The sequence below is a fragment of the Gigantopelta aegis genome, chromosome 6 (assembly GCF_016097555.1).
Source record: "Gigantopelta aegis isolate Gae_Host chromosome 6, Gae_host_genome, whole genome shotgun sequence".
Lineage (NCBI taxonomy): Eukaryota > Metazoa > Mollusca > Gastropoda > Neomphalida > Peltospiridae > Gigantopelta > Gigantopelta aegis.
In genome coordinates this window covers 5,941,449-5,964,671 of record NC_054704.1, presented here as the reverse complement: position 1 = coordinate 5,964,671, position 23,223 = coordinate 5,941,449, and the positions used below count along the sequence as shown (strand labels likewise).

The 23,223-nt window shown below is 39.2% G+C and overlaps 1 protein-coding gene across 1 annotated transcript in view; it reads left to right on the top strand.

Annotated features, from left to right (window-relative positions):
- Positions 1-384: 384 nt before the first annotated feature.
- The window catches only part of LOC121375804 (carbohydrate sulfotransferase 9-like), a 38,467-nt gene continuing 15,628 nt past the window's right edge, over positions 385-23,223 (top strand). The window contains exons 1-3 of the mRNA XM_041503461.1: positions 385-476; positions 20,979-21,150; positions 23,089-23,132. Of these exons, the coding sequence (XP_041359395.1) occupies positions 21,024-21,150; positions 23,089-23,132 (171 nt within the window). The 5' untranslated portion in view covers positions 385-476; positions 20,979-21,023. The remainder of the gene's footprint in view (positions 477-20,978; positions 21,151-23,088; positions 23,133-23,223) is intronic.

The following is a 23,223-nucleotide window of genomic DNA, read 5'->3' as shown; positions in this document are numbered from 1 at the left end:
CACATGTTAACAAACTATGTGTATCAGGTTATGGCATTTTCCTCCAATATAGCTAACTGAAAAATCAGCGTAATTTTTAGACATCTGGTTTCGAGTTTTATCTCTAACGTCACACCCTACTCTGTCTTAAAAGTTGGCATGCCCACTCTATGTTAAAATTCAGTGTCCCCGCGCTACGTTAAAAGTTAGTGTCTCCACGCAATCTTAAAGGTAAATGTCCCCGCGCTTGCTTCCCTAACAGCTGCGAACACACTAACCCGTCCCCTCATAAGTAAGTCATTGGTATGCGTCGCACAATCAGCCTGTATATTATTAATAAACTGTCTGTCTGTCTGTATTACGCTATACAGCTATACAAGTATTTTAATTATTGCATTAACTATTGCCACATCGGTGGGACTAGAGTGGTGGAAGACGCTTCTTGTTCTATGGGGAACTGGCAACAACACCGCCCATTGTTTGTGGATTCTTAAACGGTGAGGGTTTCTTCTTTTTACGTATATGTATCACGCTGTAATTACATGTGTTAGTCGAAGGAAATGTTTTATTTAACGACGCACTCAATTATTTACGGTTATATGGCGTCAGACATATGGTTAAGGACCACACAGATATAGAGAGGAAACCAGCTGTCGCCACTTCATGGGCTACTCTTTTGGATTGGCAGCAAGGGAGCTTTTATATGCACCATCCCACAGACAGGATAGTACATACCACGGTCTTTGTTACACTAATTGTGGAGCACTGGCTGGAACGAGATATAACCCAATGGGGCCATCGACGGGGATCGATCCTAAAACGACCGTGCAACAAGCGAGCGCTTTACCATTGGGCTACGTCCCGCCCCTGGTTTAATTGAATGCCACCTGTCAACTATACGTAGCCTGTCAGATTATGTTTTGACTTATTTTCACTAAAACAAATCTCTCATACTACAGATTACTACTAAGATTTTTCGAAATGTGTTTAGTACAGGTGAAAAAGCTATCTATGAAGCTCGGTGTTTTTTCTTCATCTCTTTGGTGATACTCTCGCAGATTTTTTTTTTCATCGATTTAAATGAAGTGACAGACTTGACAACTATGGTGGGAATACTCACGACGGTGCCACTGGTGGGGCAGGATATGCCCAGCTTCATCACCATTTTGACAGCGATACATGAGTGCATGATATCATAGCTGTACTTATTGCAGTGACTAGTAACCGGCCTCGGTGGCGTCGTGGTTAGGCCATCGGTCTACATGCTGGTAGGTACTGGGTTCGGATCCCAGTCGAGGCATGGGATTTTTAATCCAGATACCGACTCCAAACCCTGAGTGAGTGCTCCGCAAGGCTCAATGGGTAGGTGTAAACCACTTGCACCGACCAGTGATCCATAACTGGTTCAACAAAGGCCATGGTTTGTGCTATCCTGCCTGTGGGAAGCGCAAATAAAAGATCCCTTGCTGCTAATCGGAAAGAGTAGCCCATGTAGTGGCGACAGCGGGTTTCCTTTCAAAATATGTGTGGTCCTTAACCATATGTCTGACGCCAGGGTTTTACGTGCACATTCAGAACAAGCTATTGTAGCGCACGCCTGTCGTGGGCACATGACAGGAAAGGTGGGGGAGGGGAGAGGAGGGACCGCCTGCACAGGCAGGTGCAAGGGAGCACCAGCAGCCCGATCAAATCGGTAGCAGGCGGGTGGGGGTGGTGGTGGTGCTATGGAATTTGAATGGAGCAGTTAAATGCCAAAGAGAAAAGGGTGCGCAATTTTGATTGAGGGAATTTGGCGCAATTTTGAACGGTCGGTCGAAAGGTAAATGGCCGAGCTAATATAGGTTTTGATATTAGTGAATCGAGAGTAGCTCGTTAATTTTAGACCTTTACGATGCTTTGGTGTCTCCCTAGGCATCACTAAGTACCAAGTTATTACCAGCAGCAAGTATTGGGGGTTTGGTTGGGGGAGGCCGATATTCTTTTGTTCAGCTTCCCCCGGGTGCATTGCAATTGTGTACTCGGAACCGGTATTCTTTTGTCCGGTTCCTTATTAGAGTACGTGCTTGGCCATTAAATGGGGGCGGGTGCATTGTTATCATGCACCCTGTGTACCGATGCAGTGAGCGTCTAGTCTGTGTGTGAATCCTAGTTTTGTGTTAAGGTTGTACCTATTGTCTTAAGTCCCTATTCTAGTGAGTTCAACGGTCATTCATGACCACCCATCCCCCTCCGTCCTTGTATAGCATTGAATACAATGACGGAGGGGGGGGAGTTAAACTAGCCTAGTTATCTAATATGAAGGGTTAAACCCTTATAGTGTAGGTATTGGTTTAAAAAGCCTAGTGCTTGGCATACTTAACTTTATTACCAATGCAATAAAACGAAACTAACGGTGGCAAGAAGCAATTGTATACATATATGCACCAATCTAGGTACTTAGTTTGAAGAATTTTGATTCCCGCCCCCTAAATATAGGATTATAGGTAGTACTAAACCAAATAACTTCCGGCTGGGTCAAAGTTCGAGGTGCACCCAACTGTTGATAGAGAAGTGAACACGACAAGTCCTGTGATTGGTTATAAATGTGAGTGTGTTGGTTGTAAAAAATAATAGTTTCATCTGGGTAAAAAAAATATGCAATTTTATTTCATCTAGTACCAATGTGTCAAGTAGCCTTGTGCTTGAAACATGTATGGGGTACCTGTAAAAAAAAGTACTCGAATTTTGTGCGGAACTAGGGTAGTCATAGACGCTACCCGTTATCTCAGAAACAAGCAGCTTGACCCCCAATTTTGTCTGATTCACTTTAAGTGTGAGGGGTGGTAGTATTTATATCCGTGGCATTTATGTTGATTGATACGCTGCAGGTAGGAGTTTTAGCCACATATGTTACTATTGTCGTCTATGGGATTTGATTTGGTAGTATACACCCTTTAGTAGGCTTACTTGGTTTGTCTTCAGGCTATCTGGATAGTTGGGTATCGGTTTTCCTGCATGTCTTTGCTTCTGGAACCCTAGTTGACTTACCTTAGTTAGCTAGGATGGAATGCATCAGTAATACAAAAAACATGGTGCGGGTGCAAAGACAAATTCGTGCAGTTTATTTACAGTTAGGTGTAGTGGGGTTCTTGATCCGTGATTGGCTGGATTGGACCAATAAGAGTGCTGCAAAAAATAGGCGATAATTAGTGGTGTCCTATCTTGGTTGATTATCTAACGATGTTGATTGGCTGGTTAATTAGCCAATTGGGTTACTGCGACTTCGATCCTGTCTTAGTGAGAAAGAAAGAAAAAACAAAAGAAGAAAACAAAAACAAAACAAACTAATGTGTCGTTAGCGGGTGGTGTATGCCAGCTTCAGAACATGAACATATTTACAGTAGAATAATATGGTTATCGTGGTTAGGTCTGGATGGCATTGGCATATCTAGTGGTTATTAATCACTCGCTACCGTCCCGCTGTTAATCCCCAGGTTGGGGTGCCTGGTCGAGTGCTTAAGGTCGCTCTTCCATCCAAGGCATGTACAGGCGGGTGGTTTTGAGTAATTGTTAATTTATATTCCTAAATTTATGCCAGCTAATTTGGTTGAGTATATGCTTTTACTTTTGTCGTTTCACCGTTCTTCCCCCGGGTTGGAATACGTGGTCTGTTCGAGTGCGTAAGGTGGATGTTCCACCAAGGGGGTTACAGATGTCACGATTCAAGCATTGTCATATCTAGCGGTTATTAAATCATTCGCTACCATCCCGCCGTTGATCCCCAGGTTGGGGTGCTTGTTTGGTCGAGTGCTTAAGGTCGCTCTTCCGTCCGAGAGATGTACAGGCGGGTGGTTTTGAGTAATTGTTAATTTATTGCTGAATTTGTGCCAGCTAATTTGGCTAGGTATATGTTTTTACTTTTGTCGTTTCACCGTTCTCTCCCCGGGTTGGACTACGTGGTCTGTTAGAGTGCGTAGGATGGATGTTCCATCCAGGGAGTCACGGGTGTCACGAGTTTAGCAGCGTATTAATTACTTATCTTAATTATAGATCGCCACCTTCCCTCCGTTGGTCTCCTGGAGTGGAGTGCATGTCGGTCGAGTGCAGAAGGTCGCTCTTCCCTCCGGGAGACGTACAGGCGGGTGGTTGCGATCATTTTCTAATTTTAGTTTTTAACTTTATGACTGTCAGGAGCCCGATGGGTGTGCTACGGTTTCCCATCCTGCCTGCGATCAGTCGGGTTGGTGGTCCGCGTCGACCGAACGCTGGCAAGGCAGGCAGTACGTGGCACTTATAGTTTTGGTTTGGTGGACTGGACGAATTGATATACTGCTTTGAAGGTTTTATGTTTTAGATATTTATCAGGGTTAAGTAAAAAGTTAGGTGTAATTGATTTATTGTGGTTGGCTTCGGTTATTGATTCTACCATTAGTTTTCTCTAGCTGTTCTGTAGCGTGCAATCCAGGAGATAGTGTTTCATGTCTTCCCGGGTGCCACACAGTCAGGGTTTTTATTGGTGAAAGAGCAGCTGTTGAGCTGCGAAGATTTACCTGTGCGCAATTTAGTAATTATTTTATCCACATAAGTGTTTAAGTGTTTAGGTCGGATAGAGTTGACTAATGGTTTGAGGTTATAGTGCCATGTATTGGTTGTTAGGTCCCAGTTGGCCTGCCATTGATTAATATAGTGTTTTCTTGCTTTTGACATTAGTTCCGATATTCCTAAAGGTAGTACTGTAATTTTACTAGTGATTGAAAGTGCAGTTTTGGCTCCATAGTCAGCTATTTCATTGCCAATTATACCTACGTGAGCTGGGACCCATTCGAATACTACTGTTAAATTAAGCTGGATTAGTTCATGAAGTTTATTGTGAATGGCTGCGAGGATATCTGGCCTGGTAGATTTATTAGTTTGAAGATATTGGATAGAGCTAAGAGTATCTGAAAAAATAACGCTTTTAGAGTATTGTTTAGTTTTAATCCAGATTAGGGCTTCATAGATGGCTGTCAGTTCTGCTGTATAGACTGATAGGTTATCTGACAGCCTGGCGTATTTAACTAATTTAGTGTGTTTAGATATTTTTTCTTCAACTACTGCGAAGCCAACCCTACCGTTATCTAGATTTTTTTAGCCATCCGTGTAGATATGGATGTGCCCAGGGTAATTTTCGTTGGCTGCGGCTTCGAACAGGATTTTCTTAAAAGGTGGAAATGGAGTTGAATCCGTAGCTTGTTTAATAAGATATGGTGTGTGACACTCGACTGGCTGATTGATATGGTATAGTGCCACTGGCGTGTTATCTATACCTACTTCTATTTCTATTTTACTAGCTTTAGTGGTGAAAGAATCATTAAGATTTTGATTGGTTTTGAATACTAGTCCTGGTTTAGCTATGATAGGAGTGAGTTCCTGAACTGGGTGATCTAGTTTAAGAGAGTGGATTTTTAGATGATAATTAAGATGTTGAAGATTGCGACGATATTTCAGTGGCATAACTCAACTTCTAAGCTCTGTCCGCTGGTATTTGATGGAACTTTAGCTATGATTCTAAGAGCTTGGTTTTGAATAACATCTAATTTATGTAACAGTTTGGGGGCGGCGCACCTGTATGCTTGGGCCCCATAATCTATTCTGGAGAGTATGCATGCTTTGTAAACCATAAGCATTGCCTCTGTTTGCGCTCCCCAACTGGTACCTGAGATGGCTCTTAACAAGTTTAGAGTATTTTTTGAGTTCCTGACTATGTCATTGATATGGTCACTAAAGGTTAGTTTTGAGTCAAAAGTTTACCTAGAAATTTAAATTTTTTGACTCTTGGAATTATTTTATCACCTGATTTAAGTTGGTGATTATCTGATTTATTGACTTTATTAAAAAAACATTTTAGTTTCTGATAGTTTAATGCCCCAGTCCAGGGCCCATTTGTTAAGTCTATTCATATCAGCTTGCATTAGGTGAAATAAATTAGTGGTTGTGTTGCCTGTGCGCCAGATGGCGCAATCATCGGCAAATAGTGCTGTGTTTAATGGCGTGGTCGTTTTTGTTTTTCCTTTAGCATTAAGTGCTTTAGTTATGTCATTAATAAACATGTTGAATAAGGTTGGTGAGAGGACCGAACCTTGTGGTATGCCATTAATTATTTCGGTTCTATCTGAATAGTGACCGTTCACTCTAACTGAGCTTGATCTATTATGGATGAAATTGTTGATTACCTTTAATACCGTTACTCTGTAGTTTATTTAGCAGACCTTGACGCCATACCATATCAAAAGCTTTTTCAATATCTATGAATATTGTTAAAACCTTATGAGATTTTCGAAATGCATCATTAATACTACTTTGTAATCTAACTATTTGATCTATTGTTGAATGTTTAGTTCTAAATCCGCTCTGTACATTAGTTATTAGGTTATTTTCGAGTAGGTAATTGTTGAGTCGTTTATTGATAATAGTTTCTAAGGTTTTGCACATGTGGGACGTGAGTGTTATCGGTCTATAACTCCCTGGGAGGGAATGGTCTTTTCCCGCTTTAGGAAGACTAAAGCATTCTGCATGTTTCCACGCAGTGGGCATTTGACCCTCCCTCCAGATTCGGTTAAAGAGCGATAACACTACCTTTAGGGCTACGTCCGGCATGTGCTTGAGTAATGTGTAACTTATTTGATCAGGCCCGGTGGCAGTACTTTTTTTTTTTTAGCTTTAAGAGCTGTTTTTAATTCTAACATTGTTATCGGTTTATTAAATTCTAAATTATCAGTAGTTGGGTGATTTGCTGTTTTAGTATCATTAGTTGGTAGAGAGTTATCTTTCTTAAGTTTCTCAAAAAATTGTTTAGGAAAATTTTCGTTGCTACTGTTTTTACTGAAAGTTTTACTGAGAAGGTCGGACTTTTGTTTATTAGTGGTTGCTGTTTTATGTTTTTAAAGGACTGTGGAATTAGCGCGTTGTCCTTGAATAGCCTTAATTTTTTTCCACATTTCTCTAATAGATGTTCTATTGTTAATTTCACTGCAAAATGTATGCCAGCTGGCTTGTTTAGCATTGATGATAAGCTTACCTACTTCGTTTTTGGCTATTTTATATTTAGTGTGATAGTCTTGTTTCCCTGGGGTTTTTTTTTATAAAGTTTACGCATCCTGTTCCTAAAGCCGCATTTGGATTTAATTTCGTCCGTCCACCAGTTAACTGGTCTATTTTTATTGAAGGGTTTAGTTTTAGGAATATTCTTTTCAGCTATTTCTATTATTTTATTAGTAAGTTTATTAGTGGCGTCGTCAATGTTTAGGCTATTTTCTAACTTAATTTTGCTACAGTCGCTTATAAAGCCAGCCCAGTTAGCTTTATTAAATTTAAATTTAGGTATAAATTTTCTTCTTCTATATAAGTAGTATTACATTTATAGCTGGTTAGAATTGGGAGGTGGTCGCTATTGAGAGCTTCTAACACCTATTGGGCGTTTGCACCTATATTGTTAGAGGTGATAGTTAGGTCGATGGCGGATGTGCCCAGATAGTCATGTATAAAAGTAGTACTGCCATCGTTGAGACATACTAGATTGTGTGTATTGATGAATTCCTCTAGTATGTCTCCCTGTGCGTCGGAGTGCAGACCTCCCCACAGTATGCTATGACAATTAAAATCTCCTACAAGAATTAAGTTATTGTTTGAGTTTATGAGTTTATTGTAATCTCTTAACGTTAGTTAATTATGGGCTGTTCCCGGTGGGCTATAAACATTGATGATATCAATAGGCATTTTATCGTTTTGTATAGTAAGTCCTAGGACTTCTAAGTTTTTATTAATAGAATCATATTTAATTTCGGTATGCAGTATGGTATTTTTAATTAGAGTGGCTATTCCACCTCTGGTACTATTTTCTCTATTTTTATAATAACTTGTATATCCTGGAATTTTAAATACTTTAGTTTTTTAATTTTTATCTTTAGTGTCGATTCCTAGCCAAGTTTCTTGCAGGCAAATTATATCTGGCTTGATGTTGCTAGTGCTAATGAGTTGAATGAGTTCGGCACCATGTCCCATTGAATGGAGGCCTTTAGAGTTCCATTGGAGAACGCTAAGGCCCTTATTTCCTATATTTGAATTATTAGTGGGGGCGTATGGAGACTTGTCTCCCATGACGCTGGCCCGATGTTTTTTACGTTTTTAGTTATTTTTAGATTTAATTAGGTTAATTTTTGGGGATAATTAGGCTAGCTTTAAATGTTGATATCTCCTGTACTAGAGTTTGAATGATGGATTTGAGTTCACTAACTTCTGACGGTGAGTTGGTTTTTAGTTTTTCTGCATAGGAGCAGTTTTGATTAACTGTAGGAACTGACTTAACGCTAAAAGTGTTTTGGTTGGCTGGTTTATTTGTTTGTTCGCTAGTTCTGTTTAATTTGCGAAGCGCCTTCTGGTAGTGGTGGCATCTGGTGTCGTGAGCCATGTGCCGGCTAAGGCAGTTAGGGCATTGCACAGGTCTGGTACAGGGTGAGTTGCGTGATGATCTTTTATGTTTCTGTTCACACCTGTGACAGGTGGGAAGTTCTCTGTGATTGCGGCACTTAGCCGCACTGTGTACCCACTGCTGACAGTGGAAACATTTACTGGGCTTACGTTCATAGGGCGTGAGCTGGTAATGGCGCCCTTGAACGCATATGCGCTGGTCAGTATTGTTGAGTGAAGCAGCTATTAAGACATACCCATTTGACCAAGTGGTCACCTCCCTCAGGTTCAAGTGTGGGTTATCCCTTCTGAGCGTGTTCAATGTGGTCGCTTCTGCTGGGAGGGGATTTAGTTTGATAATCCACTTGGTGCTGAGAGGGGGTGGGGTGTTTCCAGTTGTTGTGGCGGGGGCTGGAGGTTCCCTGTTAATTTGAGGTTGGGATTGTCTGAGTCCCCCAACTCTAACTGGAATTTCCTTGTAGAAAGGCCCTGGAGTTTGATGACCTGGCTGTGAACCGGTTTTGGACGCCTCGCTTGGTCCTACATTTTTTGTTTTTTTTAGTTGGCTGTTCAACATTTAGATTTTTTACGAAATCTTTAGCAGTTGGTACTTTAACAATTAATTCAGGGCTCCTGACTTTTCGTTTGTTGTTTTTCTTGTTATTGACAGGCCTAAATGGTGTAATAACAATTGGCTGGCTGTTTGAGGGCGTGGAGATTAGTTGAGGCTCAGTGGCCAGGCTAGATTACCTGTCTTTGTTTTTGCGGCGGACGCGGTGATTTTTATGGCTCCTGAGACATCTGCCGTGGGCTCCGTACTCTGGCTTTATTGAGGGTTTTTTAAGCCGGGCATATCGACCAATTACACTTCGCCTTTTATAGCGTTATTCGGGAGCATACAAATTCTAAAAATATCGGGCGAGACTGTTTATGCAATAGGTGAACTTGTTGGTCTATTTCAACATTGAAAAAACAGGGGGAAACGTGCAGTAATAAACTCTGGATTGTATACTAATATAAACAGATTTTATGGCTATACTATCACGGGTTTTTTTTTCGTCTTGAAACGAATTTTATATAAAATGTTATATTGAAATTAGTTTTCGGATCATTTCGTATACCCTCGGCATAATCCCGAATGTTTTCAAATTCTTTTCAAATTACTGGCATGATTTTGCAAGTAAGGTTTTGATTGGTCGCATGAAAGGTCAACTGGACATGAGCTCCAACGGGCTGCTGTTAGATGCGCATGTAATAGTGGAGCTAATTTTAATTAGATTGAGTAAACCCACAACTTCAAAACCCATTTTCTAAGATACCCATTGGAGATAACACCATGTGTGATTTTCGGCGATCCCGAAGTTGATGTCAATTTAAAGACATTCTATTCATTGCTACACACTGATGACCTTGGCGCGTAAGCCAATGAAATAATCACGACCGAAAATTGATTGTTCTGTGACGTATGAATGAAAACCTAAAACTCATTGCTCTGCGACGCACAAGTTAACCGCAAGCGCCAACGGAGTGGGTTAGTTTTAGTTGCAAAACAACTCGTTGTAAGATAAATGGTATCTCCACAACCCACCTAATTTGTATATGCGCACTTTAGTAGGAATGTAGGTCCATATTGTGACCCTCGCACGCACGCTGTTTGTCTCAGGAACTAGCTCATTTGCATACATGACGTCACAAGGGCATGACTAAAGTAACTACCCATCGTTGTTTCAGTTGCTATCATCTGGCAACGGTGGTTATCATCAACCACCCATGATTGTGTTTCAGTTGCTATTACCTGGTAACTGTGATTAAAATCAACTGTCCATGATTGTTTCAGTTATTATCATCTGGTAACGGATTATCATCAACTACCCATAATTGTGTTTCAGTTGTTATCATCTTGTAACTGTGATTATCATCAACTACACATAATTGTATTTCAGTTGTTATCATCTGGTAACTGTAATGATCATCAACTACCCATGATTGTGATTCAGTTGTTATCATCTGGTAACTGTGATTATCATCAAGTTACCCGTGATTGTGTTTCAGTTGTTATCATCTGGTAACGGATTATCATCAACTACCCATAATTGTATTTCAGTTGTTATCATCTGGTAACTGTGATTATCATCAACTACCCATGATTGTGTTTCAGTTGTTATCATCTGGTAACTGTGATTATCATCAACTACCCATGATTGTGTTTCAGTTGTTATCATCTTGTAACTGTGTTTATCATCAACTACCCATGATTGTGTTTCAGTTGTTATCATCTGGTAACTGTGATTATCATCAACTACCCATGATTGTGATTCAGTTGTTATCATCTTGTAACTGTGTTTATCATCAAGTACCCGTGATTGTGTTGAACCGATCTATTAATAGCGACTGTACCTAGTATTGAAAGAAAACAAAAGGAAAAATAACATAAAAACAACAACATAGACCGGAAAAAGTGTTTTCCGTTCAAATGTGTTGTCTTTAATAAATGTTGAATAATGTAAACAACGCATATCTTCTATAAGCACCTCTGGACGATTGTCTGCATTTCTTACACACATGTTGGTGAGAACATCATTCGTTATTTGTGATAACACATACTTGTTAACACATCTTCGGTGATAACATTTTAAAGACATATAACTGGCTGCTCCTAGGTGATGACCAGGTCACCAGTGCCATGCCATCCAAAGAAAGACAAAAAGAACAGTCGAATCGATCACTTCGTGACGTACAAGTTAACCTGGAATTGACTTGTCTGTGACACTATAACTATAAGCGCATGGGCCGTAAATAGGTTTTCGTTGGAAAAGGCATTTAAATTTATTGTAAAACTTGGGGTTTTTCAGGATATGTAAGAAATATACTGAGAGGCATAAATAACGCAATGGGTATTTCGCTCATATTTTCTTATAGAAATATTATGTCATCAGTATTAGGCATGCAGACAAATGACATACTGGTAACAACTGTAACTGAAAGAAGATATTGTTCAAATCGGGATTTTTAAAAAATAAAATGTGGTTTTAAACAGCAATTTTTGAACATTACTTACCATGGCATATTTAAAAAAAAGGACAGAAAACACAAAAAAGGTTGCTTCTATAGGGAGACGAGAGCAGGCAATGCACATGCAAAATGATTTTCATATGCAATGTTGTATTGTTGTAATTAACACACCAGTTATGCTTTTTGCTGAAAACTCATTTTATTCAATTTTGTTCTGATTTGAACAAAATCCTCTTTCACTTACAATTATTACCAATATGTTATTTGTCCGCATACTTAATATATGTGATTTGACATTTTTATAAGAGATTATTCAGTGAAATACCCATTGCGTTATTTATGCCTCTCAGTATAGAATACAACATCCGTGTCCGTTAGATACCATTTATCTTACAACTCGTTGTTTAAAAACGTATTAGATACGTTTTAAAACAACTCGTAAGATAAATGGAATCTAATAGCCACTCATGTAGTATTCTCTATGTCGCCGACGTCTAACTAGCTACTATTACTTCTATCTCCATTTCATGGACATAAATTTCTTTTCAAGTAATAAATGATAGCTGTTGTTTTATTGAGCACATCATCGTCCACAACTTGTAATGATTCTACACTACACTGGCTTTTCCAAGTTAAAAATAAACCCAATATTTTGAAAGTGGAACACTTTTGGCGGGTGCCCACTGGGTTAAAAATAGTACGTTTCGGCTATTGTTGCATTACAAAAACCGAGCGGATTCTAGCAGTCAATTCCTAATAGCCAATTACGCTAGCAGCCAATTTCAGCAGACACTCATGTCGACGTTCTAAACATCGGACTCGTACGCCTTTCGATTGTTACCTGTATTTCACACTTTTAAACACACTGTTATGATAATAATTATTATTATTCACTACAACTTAAGAATTTTAGAGTTTTAAAGAGTATCTTTATATAAAAACAACACAAAAACAAAATAACAACCAATACTCATTTTCACAGTCTTATTGTTACTAATATCCGTATAAATACAACTTAACCGTTTTATTAAGCACTTTTATAATATCTGAAGTATCACTTTAAAAATCCTTCTGTACTACGGTAATATAGGATGTCCAACTAGTTTCGTATAGACCACACCACAACACACATTATAAAAGGCATATGAGTCCGGTGTTTAGAACGTCGCCATGCGTGTCTGCTGATATTGGCTGCTAGCGTAATTGGCTGCTAGGAAGTGGCTGCTAGAATCCGCTCGGTATTACAAAATGACGAGAATAGTTCTAACTGGCTAGTAAGCATTTGACGATATGCGTTAATGACGACAACTCGCGAGTGAATTAAAAGTGCAGTTATGCTTGTATTTGAACTTAGAACTTGATTATATACGACTGAAACCAGACAATGCAGCTTTAAAATAAAGATGTCAGTAAACATGAGATTTTTGACCTTTATTGGACGGATGTGTAAATTTCATTTACCCTTAAACAAACTTTTAATTTAAAACCGCAAGATAACTGATTATTTTGAATTGCAGCATAAATTATTAATTTTGACCAACATATTTAGTGAATATAAATTCAATATAAATACAGTAGAAATTTACACAATCTTGTAACCACTTAAAGGTGCTATATCAGAAATTATATGTGAGCATCTGTTTGTGATAAAGATTCTCCAATAAAAATGTATTTTCTACTAGTAGATAAAATCATTTCCTATAATCATTTATGGACATATAGTTAAAGGTGTAGTCTTTAAAGCTATCGTCTGTCCCTTTAATCTTTTCATTTGTATCTGAACTACTGAAGAAAATCGTTCTCTTAAACACTAAAACCACACGAACGACATATTAGTTGTCTGAACAATTCTAATTTTATTCCCTACGTAATTGTGTGTTCAGCTGTTATGATCTGATAACTGTGATTATCATCAATTACCTGTGCTTGTGTTTGTGTTTCAGTTATCTTCTGGGAACTGTGATTATCATCAATTATCTGTGATTGTCTTTCAGCTGTTATCATCTGGGAACTGTGATTATCACTCTGTGATTGTGTTTCAGCTGTTATCATCAGAAACTGATTAATATCAATTCTCTGTGATTGTGTTTCAGCTGTTATCATCTGGAAACTGTGATTATCCTCAGTTCTCTGTGATTGTGTTTCAGCTGTTATCATCTGAAACTGACTATTATCAGTTCTCTGTGATTGTGTTTTATCTGTGTTATGTTTTTGGAACTGTGATTATCATCAATTACCTATGACTGTGTTTCAGTTGTTATCATCTGGGAACTGTGATTATCATCAATTATGCCCCACTTCCAGTCTCGTTGTCATGGTTTCTTTTGTTAAAAGTGTACGTGTATTCACCGATAACATGCACTTTTCCTCCAAAAGTGTACGTGTAATACAATACACCTACACTTTTGGAGGAAAGGTGTATCACGATACACCTACAATTTTCATTTAACTACACCTGTATTTAATAGGGAAAAAAAAGAAAAAAGAATAATACAATGAACTTTTATTGCCATAACTTACATTGAAATCCGGAAGGTATTCCCGTTGTTTCTCTTATATATGATGAGCATGTGTTCACATTTGGAGAAGCGCACGACTGCGCGACCGTTACTAACACTTTCCGTCATGTTCACACTTACGATGTTCGATTGTTCGATTGCAACGTTACTAACACTTTCCGTCATGTTCACACTTACGATGTTCGATTGTTCGATTGCAACGTTACTAACACTTTCCGTCATGTTCACACTTACGATGTTCGATTGCAACGTTACTAACACTTTCCGTCATGTTCACACTTCATGGGCGGATCCAGGAAATATTTTTAGGGGGGGGGGGGACCAAAAAAGAAGGGCACATTGACTCGTCAAAAGGGCACCTTACTACAAGTTTTGATATTTACAATTAATATGAATTCCTACAGTTCTACGTCATAATATACTAGCAATAATGAAGTAAATTGGCGTCACTCGCGTTAGAACCTCAATGGGGCCCCATTGAGACTCAATAACACAGACACATATCTGCAAGCTTGCGCATGTACACGAAAATCTTGATTTCATTTATCTACAATATAATTATTGTTTACTTAAAAAAAAAAAAATTCCACAAACAAAAAGGGCACTTGGACATTTTGAGGGCACTTGAACAATTTTTTGGGGGGACGCGTCCCCCTGGTCCCCCCCCCCCCCCCCCCCCCCCTTGGATCCGCCCATGCACTTACGATGTTCGATTGCAACGTTACGTCTTTTGAATCCTTCAACACTTGACTAAAGTCTTTAGGTATCCATATTGGGGGAATGTAGGCGAATTTTCCCCTTGTGGTACACGTCCAGCTGTCATAACCTGGTGACGTATTTTCGAAGCCATCTTAACTACGACAAATGGTAGCTAGTTAAGAGCAAAATACGAATGTCGTAGATTTAAGATGCGACAGATTGTCAAAGGTATCGTAAAGTTCTCTTAGTGTGTAATGATTTACGATATTTGTCGTAAGGTCTCACTACACACATCACTTCCGGGTGAGAGTTCTTTCATCACTCCACTATAGTTCCTAATTGTGACAAAAGTTATGGTTCACATATTCACTTCTAGGAAATGGTGAAGAATTAAAACAATATGTATGTTTAATGCTTAGCCTTCTGGCTGTATTTTGCCCATGCTAATTTGTAATATTGTGCATTGACCTTTTGGGACATGGATATATAGCGCAAGGAGTGAATCGGTTACTAAACCACCTGTTCGGACCGGTACTACAACCAGATGCGGTCCTATAGCAAACAACTGAAATGGAAATTTCTCAATTTGGGAGTAAAAATAAATGCTTATATAATATATGTTCGCAATGGTGTAAGTTGTTAGTGCCAATGAGAACCCGTTCTATTGGCAATCTTCATTTGAAGTTGGGCAATTTAACATGGATTTCAATGGCAGATGACAGCTGTGTAGTGAAACCTAAACAAAAATGGGAACTCTCATTCAGTGGAGATAGAAAAGATGGGGTATTTCTAGGTGACGTCATCAAGGAAATTCCTTTTAAACGTCATCTCGGTACCGCTGACTTTCCAGAATGGATACTATGCAAGCGTCCGAACCACCGACAAAGAGGCCCCGTAAGGGAAACCTGGGTTCCACAGAATTCGAAATTTTAATTTCGTATGTGGGGAAGACATCCAACATTATTTTTTCTTCTTTTAGCTGGTTAACAGTGATTAGGCTACATAAGACTCAGAACACAAAGTACTATACACATAATTCAACGTTTAAAATTATTTGATTATGAATATTTTAGACGAGTGGTAAAGCTCTCGCTATATGCGCGGTCTGTCTGGGATCGATCCCCGTCGGTGGGTCTATTGGGCTATGTCTCGTCCCAGCCAGTGCACCACGACTGGCCGCGGTATGTGCTATCCTGTCTATGGGTGGTGCATATAAAATATCCCTTGCTACTAATGGAAAAAATGTAGAGGGTTTTCTCATTAAGAATATATGTCGAAATTAACAAATGTTTGACATCCAATAGCCGATTATCAATAAATCAATGTGCTCTAGTGGTGTCATTAAACAAAACAAACTTTAATTTTATACTTTAATAACAAAATATCACAAATCCAAGAAGGAAAGTGGATACAGCCTAAGGGGCCGTTCAAATATTTGTGTCTAAATTGGACACCCTCCCTCTCCCTGTTAAACGCTAAACCATACACCCCGCAATTTTTTTAAATTACTTAAAGTTTGGAGACCTCCAAACAAGACATGCTATGGGTGTAATATAATTTTAAGGTGCTGTTTATGTACTTATGAATAAACTGATTTTATTTGATTTGGTTTGTTTTTGCGATTCGGGAAAGCGCTGATCAGTGGCGTAGGGTGTGTGTGTGTGGGGGGGGGGGGTGTACGGGGTCATGCTACCCTCCAATCAAACCTTTTTTTTAAACTAATAAATTTTATAAAATCATACATACATACATACATAGTGTGGAGTTCCCCACTCCAATATGGGTTACCTGCATATATAAGACATGCATATCTGCGCCATTGGCGTAGCAAGGATTTTATATTGGGGTGGGGGGGGGGGGGGGGGGGGGCAATATATAATCCTGGCTACGTCAGTGGCGCAGATATGCATGTATTTCAACTCGATTTATAATCATCATTGTGTGTTTACATCTATATTGTCCCATTGCATTCTCCTACAAAAATGTTTTTTTTGTAAATAATTTCAGTTTTGGTTTTACTTAACAAGAAAAGTAAAAGTGTTTTGGAAATAAATTCTTTTTTTTACTATTTTTTGTGTGCAGTTTAGAAAACAATCGCAGAAACCACATTAAAACACAAACAAAATGTTTTAGTAATAAACAAGTGCGTTACGTAATGTTGTTCAGTACACTCATCCCATGTAACGCTACATAACGTTTGTATATAGCCCTACATCCAACCGCCCCCTCAAGCGTTCACACAACATATTTTACTATCTTAATAATGCAGTATAACTATTATTTAATAAAATAATATTTTATTTATAAACAAAATCTTTACATTTCTTATGAACCAGTAAGACATTTCAAATATTTATTTTGGAAAAATTTCATGTCTATTTTTTATTACTGTAAATGGTGAAAAAATGTCAATTGGGTTAACTTCAGTATTATTTCTTTTATTTGAGCTTTCCGATACAGTATTTAGGTGCATATCACATTTCACACCAGGCCCTGTGCTTTCTTCAACAACCCCGATCAGGCCCCATTATATCGATTGGTAAATTTTCTGAAATAGGTAGCGTAACAATCAAAGGTCATGGTTGCAATACACTATTTTAAAGTTTTGACGGCAAAATACTTCCGAGTTTACAAAAACTGGGGAGCTGTATCTTCGTCATTATCATGAAATAAGAAGTAAGGCGCCATATTGGTTTCTAGTCTACGACAGGTAGGAACCTGTCGTAGGATCTACGGTGTATTTACGATAGTTTGGAAAATACGCTACGACATTTGCCGCAGTCACTTACAACGGATTTACGACATATCGTGGCTAAGATGGCTTCGAAAATATGGCCCCTGTATTATACAATACCACGTGTTTGCGGGAATCAGTAGCGTAACTGTCTCCAAAATCGTTTTTCCTCCTGCAGTTAGAATTTAAAATCTTCTTGATTGTCCAAATTAAAATGCACAGAAAGTCCGAACCAAATTATTAACAACTACGATAAATAACTCTCCTACCTTTAATTACTTTTACATTTCCCCCAAATTGTGTCCAGACACAAGTTGTGAAAAAAACATTACAGTGACAGATTCCACATATGAGACTGTAACGATGTTGCCAGTATCAACTTCGCTGATATAGCATAGGGCAAAATACATGCAGTTTTCTACCGTCTGCCATTTTGCTTTTTAAAGGAATACTCTTTAAGAGGGGAGAAAGCCTCCAAAGTATGTGACATAATTAATATAAAATCAATGATCTCTAGTGGTACCTTTAAACAAACAAATACTACTAAAAACAAAATAATATACTCTGTCAAAAAAGAAACGCATAAGCGAAATATTCATGGAATTATCTCTTTAATACAAAGTGGCATAATTTCGTTATTTATGATCGTATCACAGTCAAATTTGACAAGAGTATGTGACAATGTTCTTGCTGTGGACTGACATCAGTGGAGGCGTTTTCGTCACCAAATAGGGTCGCACGAGGGCGCTGAAATCAGTATCTTGTGTGGCCACCAACAGCAGCAATCACTGCGCGTCATCTCCTTGGCATAGACTGAATGAGTCTCTGAATCCGGGCACGTGGAATCCTAGCCCATTCTTCATGCAGTGCATGTGACAGTTGCGGAAGCGTCTGAGGCTCCAGGTCACGCTGGGTTGAGATATGGCGATCTTGATGGCCATGGCAGCACATTAATGTTCTCATTCTGTAGGAAATCCACTGTTACACGTGCCGTATGCGGCCTGGCATTGTCCTGCTGAAAGAGTTCTCTCTGTCGATCCAAAATGGGAAACATGTGACGGCGAAGAATTTCATCCCGATAGCGTACAGTTGTCAGGTTGCCTTGTACGAACACAAGTTCACTTCTGCCGGTGTATGAGATGGCTCCCCACATCATGACACTCCCTCCACCGAATCTATCAACTTGGGCGACGCAGTTGTTGGCAAAACGTTCATTGCGGAGTCTGTAAACACGTCGCTGAACCATACTCGCTGCCAGTTTCTCAAGTTCCACCCCTGTGCATTCGTGCACCAGCGAACACGTATATGTCGATGTTGACGTCGCAGAACGGGGTCAACATACGGTCTCCTAGCCCGTAAACCAGCTTCTCGAAGTCGGTTCCTAATGATTTGTGCAGACATCCTTCTCAAACCAAGTATGCGTCCAGCAGTGTTCGTTGATGTGGCAGTTCGGTGACGTAAGTGCAGATTGAAACTGCTGGTACCTGTCCCAGAGACGTGAAATGGTGTTCTGATGGACGTTCATGTGGCGTGCGACTGCCGACTGCGATTCACCTAACTGGAGGCGGCCTATTGCAATCTTTCGATTCGGCAGGTTTAGTTTTGGCATCTTGTAACTCGTCTACGTCGAAATAGAAATGAGGCATCATTGCGAGCATTGCAGCTTTAAATACCCATCACTACCCCAATCTTTTCCCTGAGTTTCACGTGCATTCGCCAAAATCTGACCATTTCACGCCGATTTCCTGCAATTGTCGCACAACGTGCTTTAAATTTGTTTTAAGGTGCATTTGGGCATGCTGTCCCATTCCAGGAACATTAACAAATATGGTCATTCAGCAACATTGTACAAAAAACCGATATTTTGTAAAATCGAACACTTTTCTTCTTTCCCTATCACCTATGCGTTTCTTTTTTGACAGAGTATATGATGTCATCACGTTTACTTTTATATCGTAACATGTTATGACGGTGTTAGATTAAGTCCTATCCTTTCACCCCTCTTGGAGAATATTCCATAAAAGGTCAAAATGGCAGCCGGCACAAAATCACATGCTTTCTGCCCTATGCGATCTCAACGAAGTCGATATAGGTGACATGGTTATCATCTAGTATGTGGAATCTGTGTCATTGTAATGGTTTTTTCAATATTTCTGTATGGACAAAATGTGGGTAAAATCTAACGAAAAATACAAGTAGGAGAGCAATTTATCGTAGTTGGTAACATTTTGGTTCGGATTTTAAACCAAAAAATCTCCATTCTGGCCTTCAAAGTCCTTTTTTTCTCTCGCTGGCTTATTTTGACACCCACGACCGTCTTTCACAATTCGCCGTTACAAAATAAGACAAAAATGGTTTTGCTTGGGGACACTTATCATTTGCATATAACAAAGTTCAAACTATGTTTTCGTAATATTTTGACCAATAGAACAATCTATCTACAAAAATTAGTTTGCTGGCTGACATCATTTGCATATACCAAAGTTCAAATTATGTTTTTGTAATATTTCAACCAATAGAAAGAGCCATCTAATTACACATGCGCATTTATTCACAATAGTTCCCTTGAGATATTTACAGCACGATACGTCTGTTAAAATCATGCAATGTGCGGAGCTGTAGTCAGTGTGGTTGGGGTGTCAACTACCCCCTATCCAGTAAATTCCCCAAACTTGAAAAAAAAATCTACATATCATAAATGGTCTCTTTTAGACGATCTAAATATAAAAATGTTCTCGGAAATAGCGTTTTAGTACTTAATTCTCCATACTATTCCCACCCCGAGAAATATAAACTACGTCCCTGAGTTTTAATATATTCCGATACCAGTACAGCCATAACACCACACACACACACACTGATAAAACGCCACCAAACTGCATTTGCACGTGCGACACAAACAACTGAAATAAACGGCTTCACTACTCCAGAACAAAATGTGAGGCTCACGACGTCTGATCCACGTTATTGTCGTTTCATTATTTACTACTTTCTAGTTATTGACTTTATTAGCCATAGACCGGCCTCGGTGGCGTCGTGGTTAGGCCATCGGTCTACAGGCTGGTTGGTACTGGGTTCGGATCCCAGTCGAGGCATGGAATTTTAATCCAGATACCGACTCCAAACCCTGAGTCAGTGCTCCGCAAGGCTCAATGGGTAGGTGTAAACCACGTGCACCGACCAGTGATCCATAACTGGTTCAACAAAGGCTATGGTTTGTGCTATCTTGCCTGTGGGAAGCGCAAATAAAAGATCCCTTGCTGCTAATCGGAAAGAGTAGCCCATGTAGTGGCGACAGCGGGTTTCCTCTCAAAATCTGTGTGGTCCTTAACCATATGTCTGACGCCATATAACCGTAAATAAAATGTGTTGAGTGCGTCGTTAAATAAAACATTTCTTTCTTTTTCTTTATTAGCCATAGAACTAATATAATAATTCACTCGACCTTAAGTCAGTTATACCCACACTTACTCGGTGAATATCCCAACAGTTTTGGTCGTGAGAATCTCGGCTTCGCCTCGGAGGCCCCACGACCAAAACTTTAGGGATATTCACCGATACACCTCGTAAAGTGTGGGTATAACTATTACTTAACCGTGATTGTGTTTCAGCTGTTATCATCTGGGAACTGTGATTATTATCAATTAGAAGAAAGTATGAAGAAAAAGGCAATGTTTCAAGCCTTGTTGCTGTCGGCGACTGTATCGTTTACAACGTTCATCATCAGCTACCACTGGCTGAGCCGAAACGAAGTACTAATAACAAGAAACATTTCCCGGACAGGTAGGCCTAATTCTTTAGCATTTGTACTTTGAAAGTGATCAACAGTGAACGAATTACAGCCAGGGCTCGACAGTAAGGATTGTCCGCCTGTCCGGGACAGGTAGAATTTACTGGGTACATGTGAATACCCCATTTCACCTGTCCGACCGGAAAGGTGCTTCAAAATCCGATGATATCGCTAATTTTTCGCATTTATTCAGCGTGAACACGATCTTGTTGATTCTGTCCCAATGTCGGAAGTTGATATTTCGGTAACTTCCAATACGCATGCGTTAAAATGCCATAACGCAACAGATCAATCGCGATACTTCTTATGGCAAGCCATGGCTTTATGTAGCACGCTGTCATTGGCCAATTGCTGTCGTCTGCTGGACTGGAAAAGGGCCAGGGGCGGCGTATATTTACGTAAGTATTTTCTCACAAAACAACCCTTCTTAATCAATAAAAAACCATGCAGTGATTTCAGTAGAATTCGGAAGTAATTGGCAGAGTAGCAAATGTAAACGGCAAAAGACCTACATACATCAAACTTCCATCTGTATAAATATTTGACTCAGCAAGATTGAAAGTAGACGGCAAAATAATTTAATTAGGGTAACATAGACGGACTGGCTGGACTGGCAACTCATTTTACGTGCCCCTATCCACTAGGGTTCAGGCACGCCCACCCCGGATTCAGCCTCTGACTTCGCCAGTGACCGACTCCGGGGCGGACAATTTCGCACCACAGATTATAAGTTGTCAATGCCGGCACCTATTGAACACAATAACATGTGACATCCAGTAAAAAACCCAAAAACATTATCTGCCAATAATTTAATTTTTATCACTTTCTGACGAAGCATAAACTTGTTTTGCATGATAATTAATATAACCACATCAGGAAAACATGTTTAGTAGAAGTCTGTGGTGTGAACTTGTTATGATCTTTGGAATAATATGGAGCTGAAGTTATTGTTGGTACAATATTAATGTTCTGTCTGGTGAATTGTATGTAAAGTTATTTCTCTTATTTGACAACATATATTTTTTTCTGATTTTAGGCTTATTTTTAGTATAAAGGCATACAATCATGTGTTTACTTACATATTTCATGGTCAATATTTTGCATGTATAATTCATATTTGGTCAGTTGCGGCAATCAATGTATGCCATTGTGTGTGTTTAAACTGCTTCATTTGTGCATGCAATTTAATATGCATTAACACATCAGATACAATACATTTGTGCCATCACAACCTACACCGACAACTTTTGACCTCCATTCATCAATGCCGAGATCTCGGAATGCTTGGTCGATAGCATGATACACACCATCAGCATGTGCATGTTCTACCGGCTGGCAGTGCAGATACTAATTTTGGGCTACTCCAATGATGACATAGCGAACATAGACGGGTTCAACTTCACTGACACTTGTGTCAGTTGCTCCATCAAACATGAGCCCCATCACTGAACAGTTTGATATCTGTTCAATGGTTGTAGCCGTGACATCTTCGTAGAGGTACTTGACGAATCGCCGACAAGCATTGTCACTTTGATACTGGTTACCCATCTTAGCACCATTCTTTTCATGGAGTGACAATAACTTTGGGTAGACAGTGAAGGGGAGCTCCTCCTTAACAACGAAGTAAGCTGTATTAAATAGCTTTTCCATTGTGGCAATGTTCTATGACTGACTATAATATGAACAATACATATCTGCTAAGTATAATCCTATTGAATGCGGGGAAAAAAAAAAATATATATACAAGGACGTGCCTTAAAAAGTTAATGTAGAGCCCTGATTACAGCTAAACACAAAATTGGGTTATAATGCATTAGTACATAATGTTAATAGGATTTTGTAAAAACAACCCCAACCAATTAAACATATAAATTACATTTAACATACGATTATGGATTTTAAAATAACAATTTTCTCTCAATTGTTTTTAGATGAATATACAAACAAATCCGAAGAAAACCCAACTAAAAGCCAGGTAACAACCCTACTTTCTTCTACCCTTTAAAGGGACATTCCTCAGTTTGCTGCATTGTAAGATGTTTCCGACTAATAAAATATATCTACGA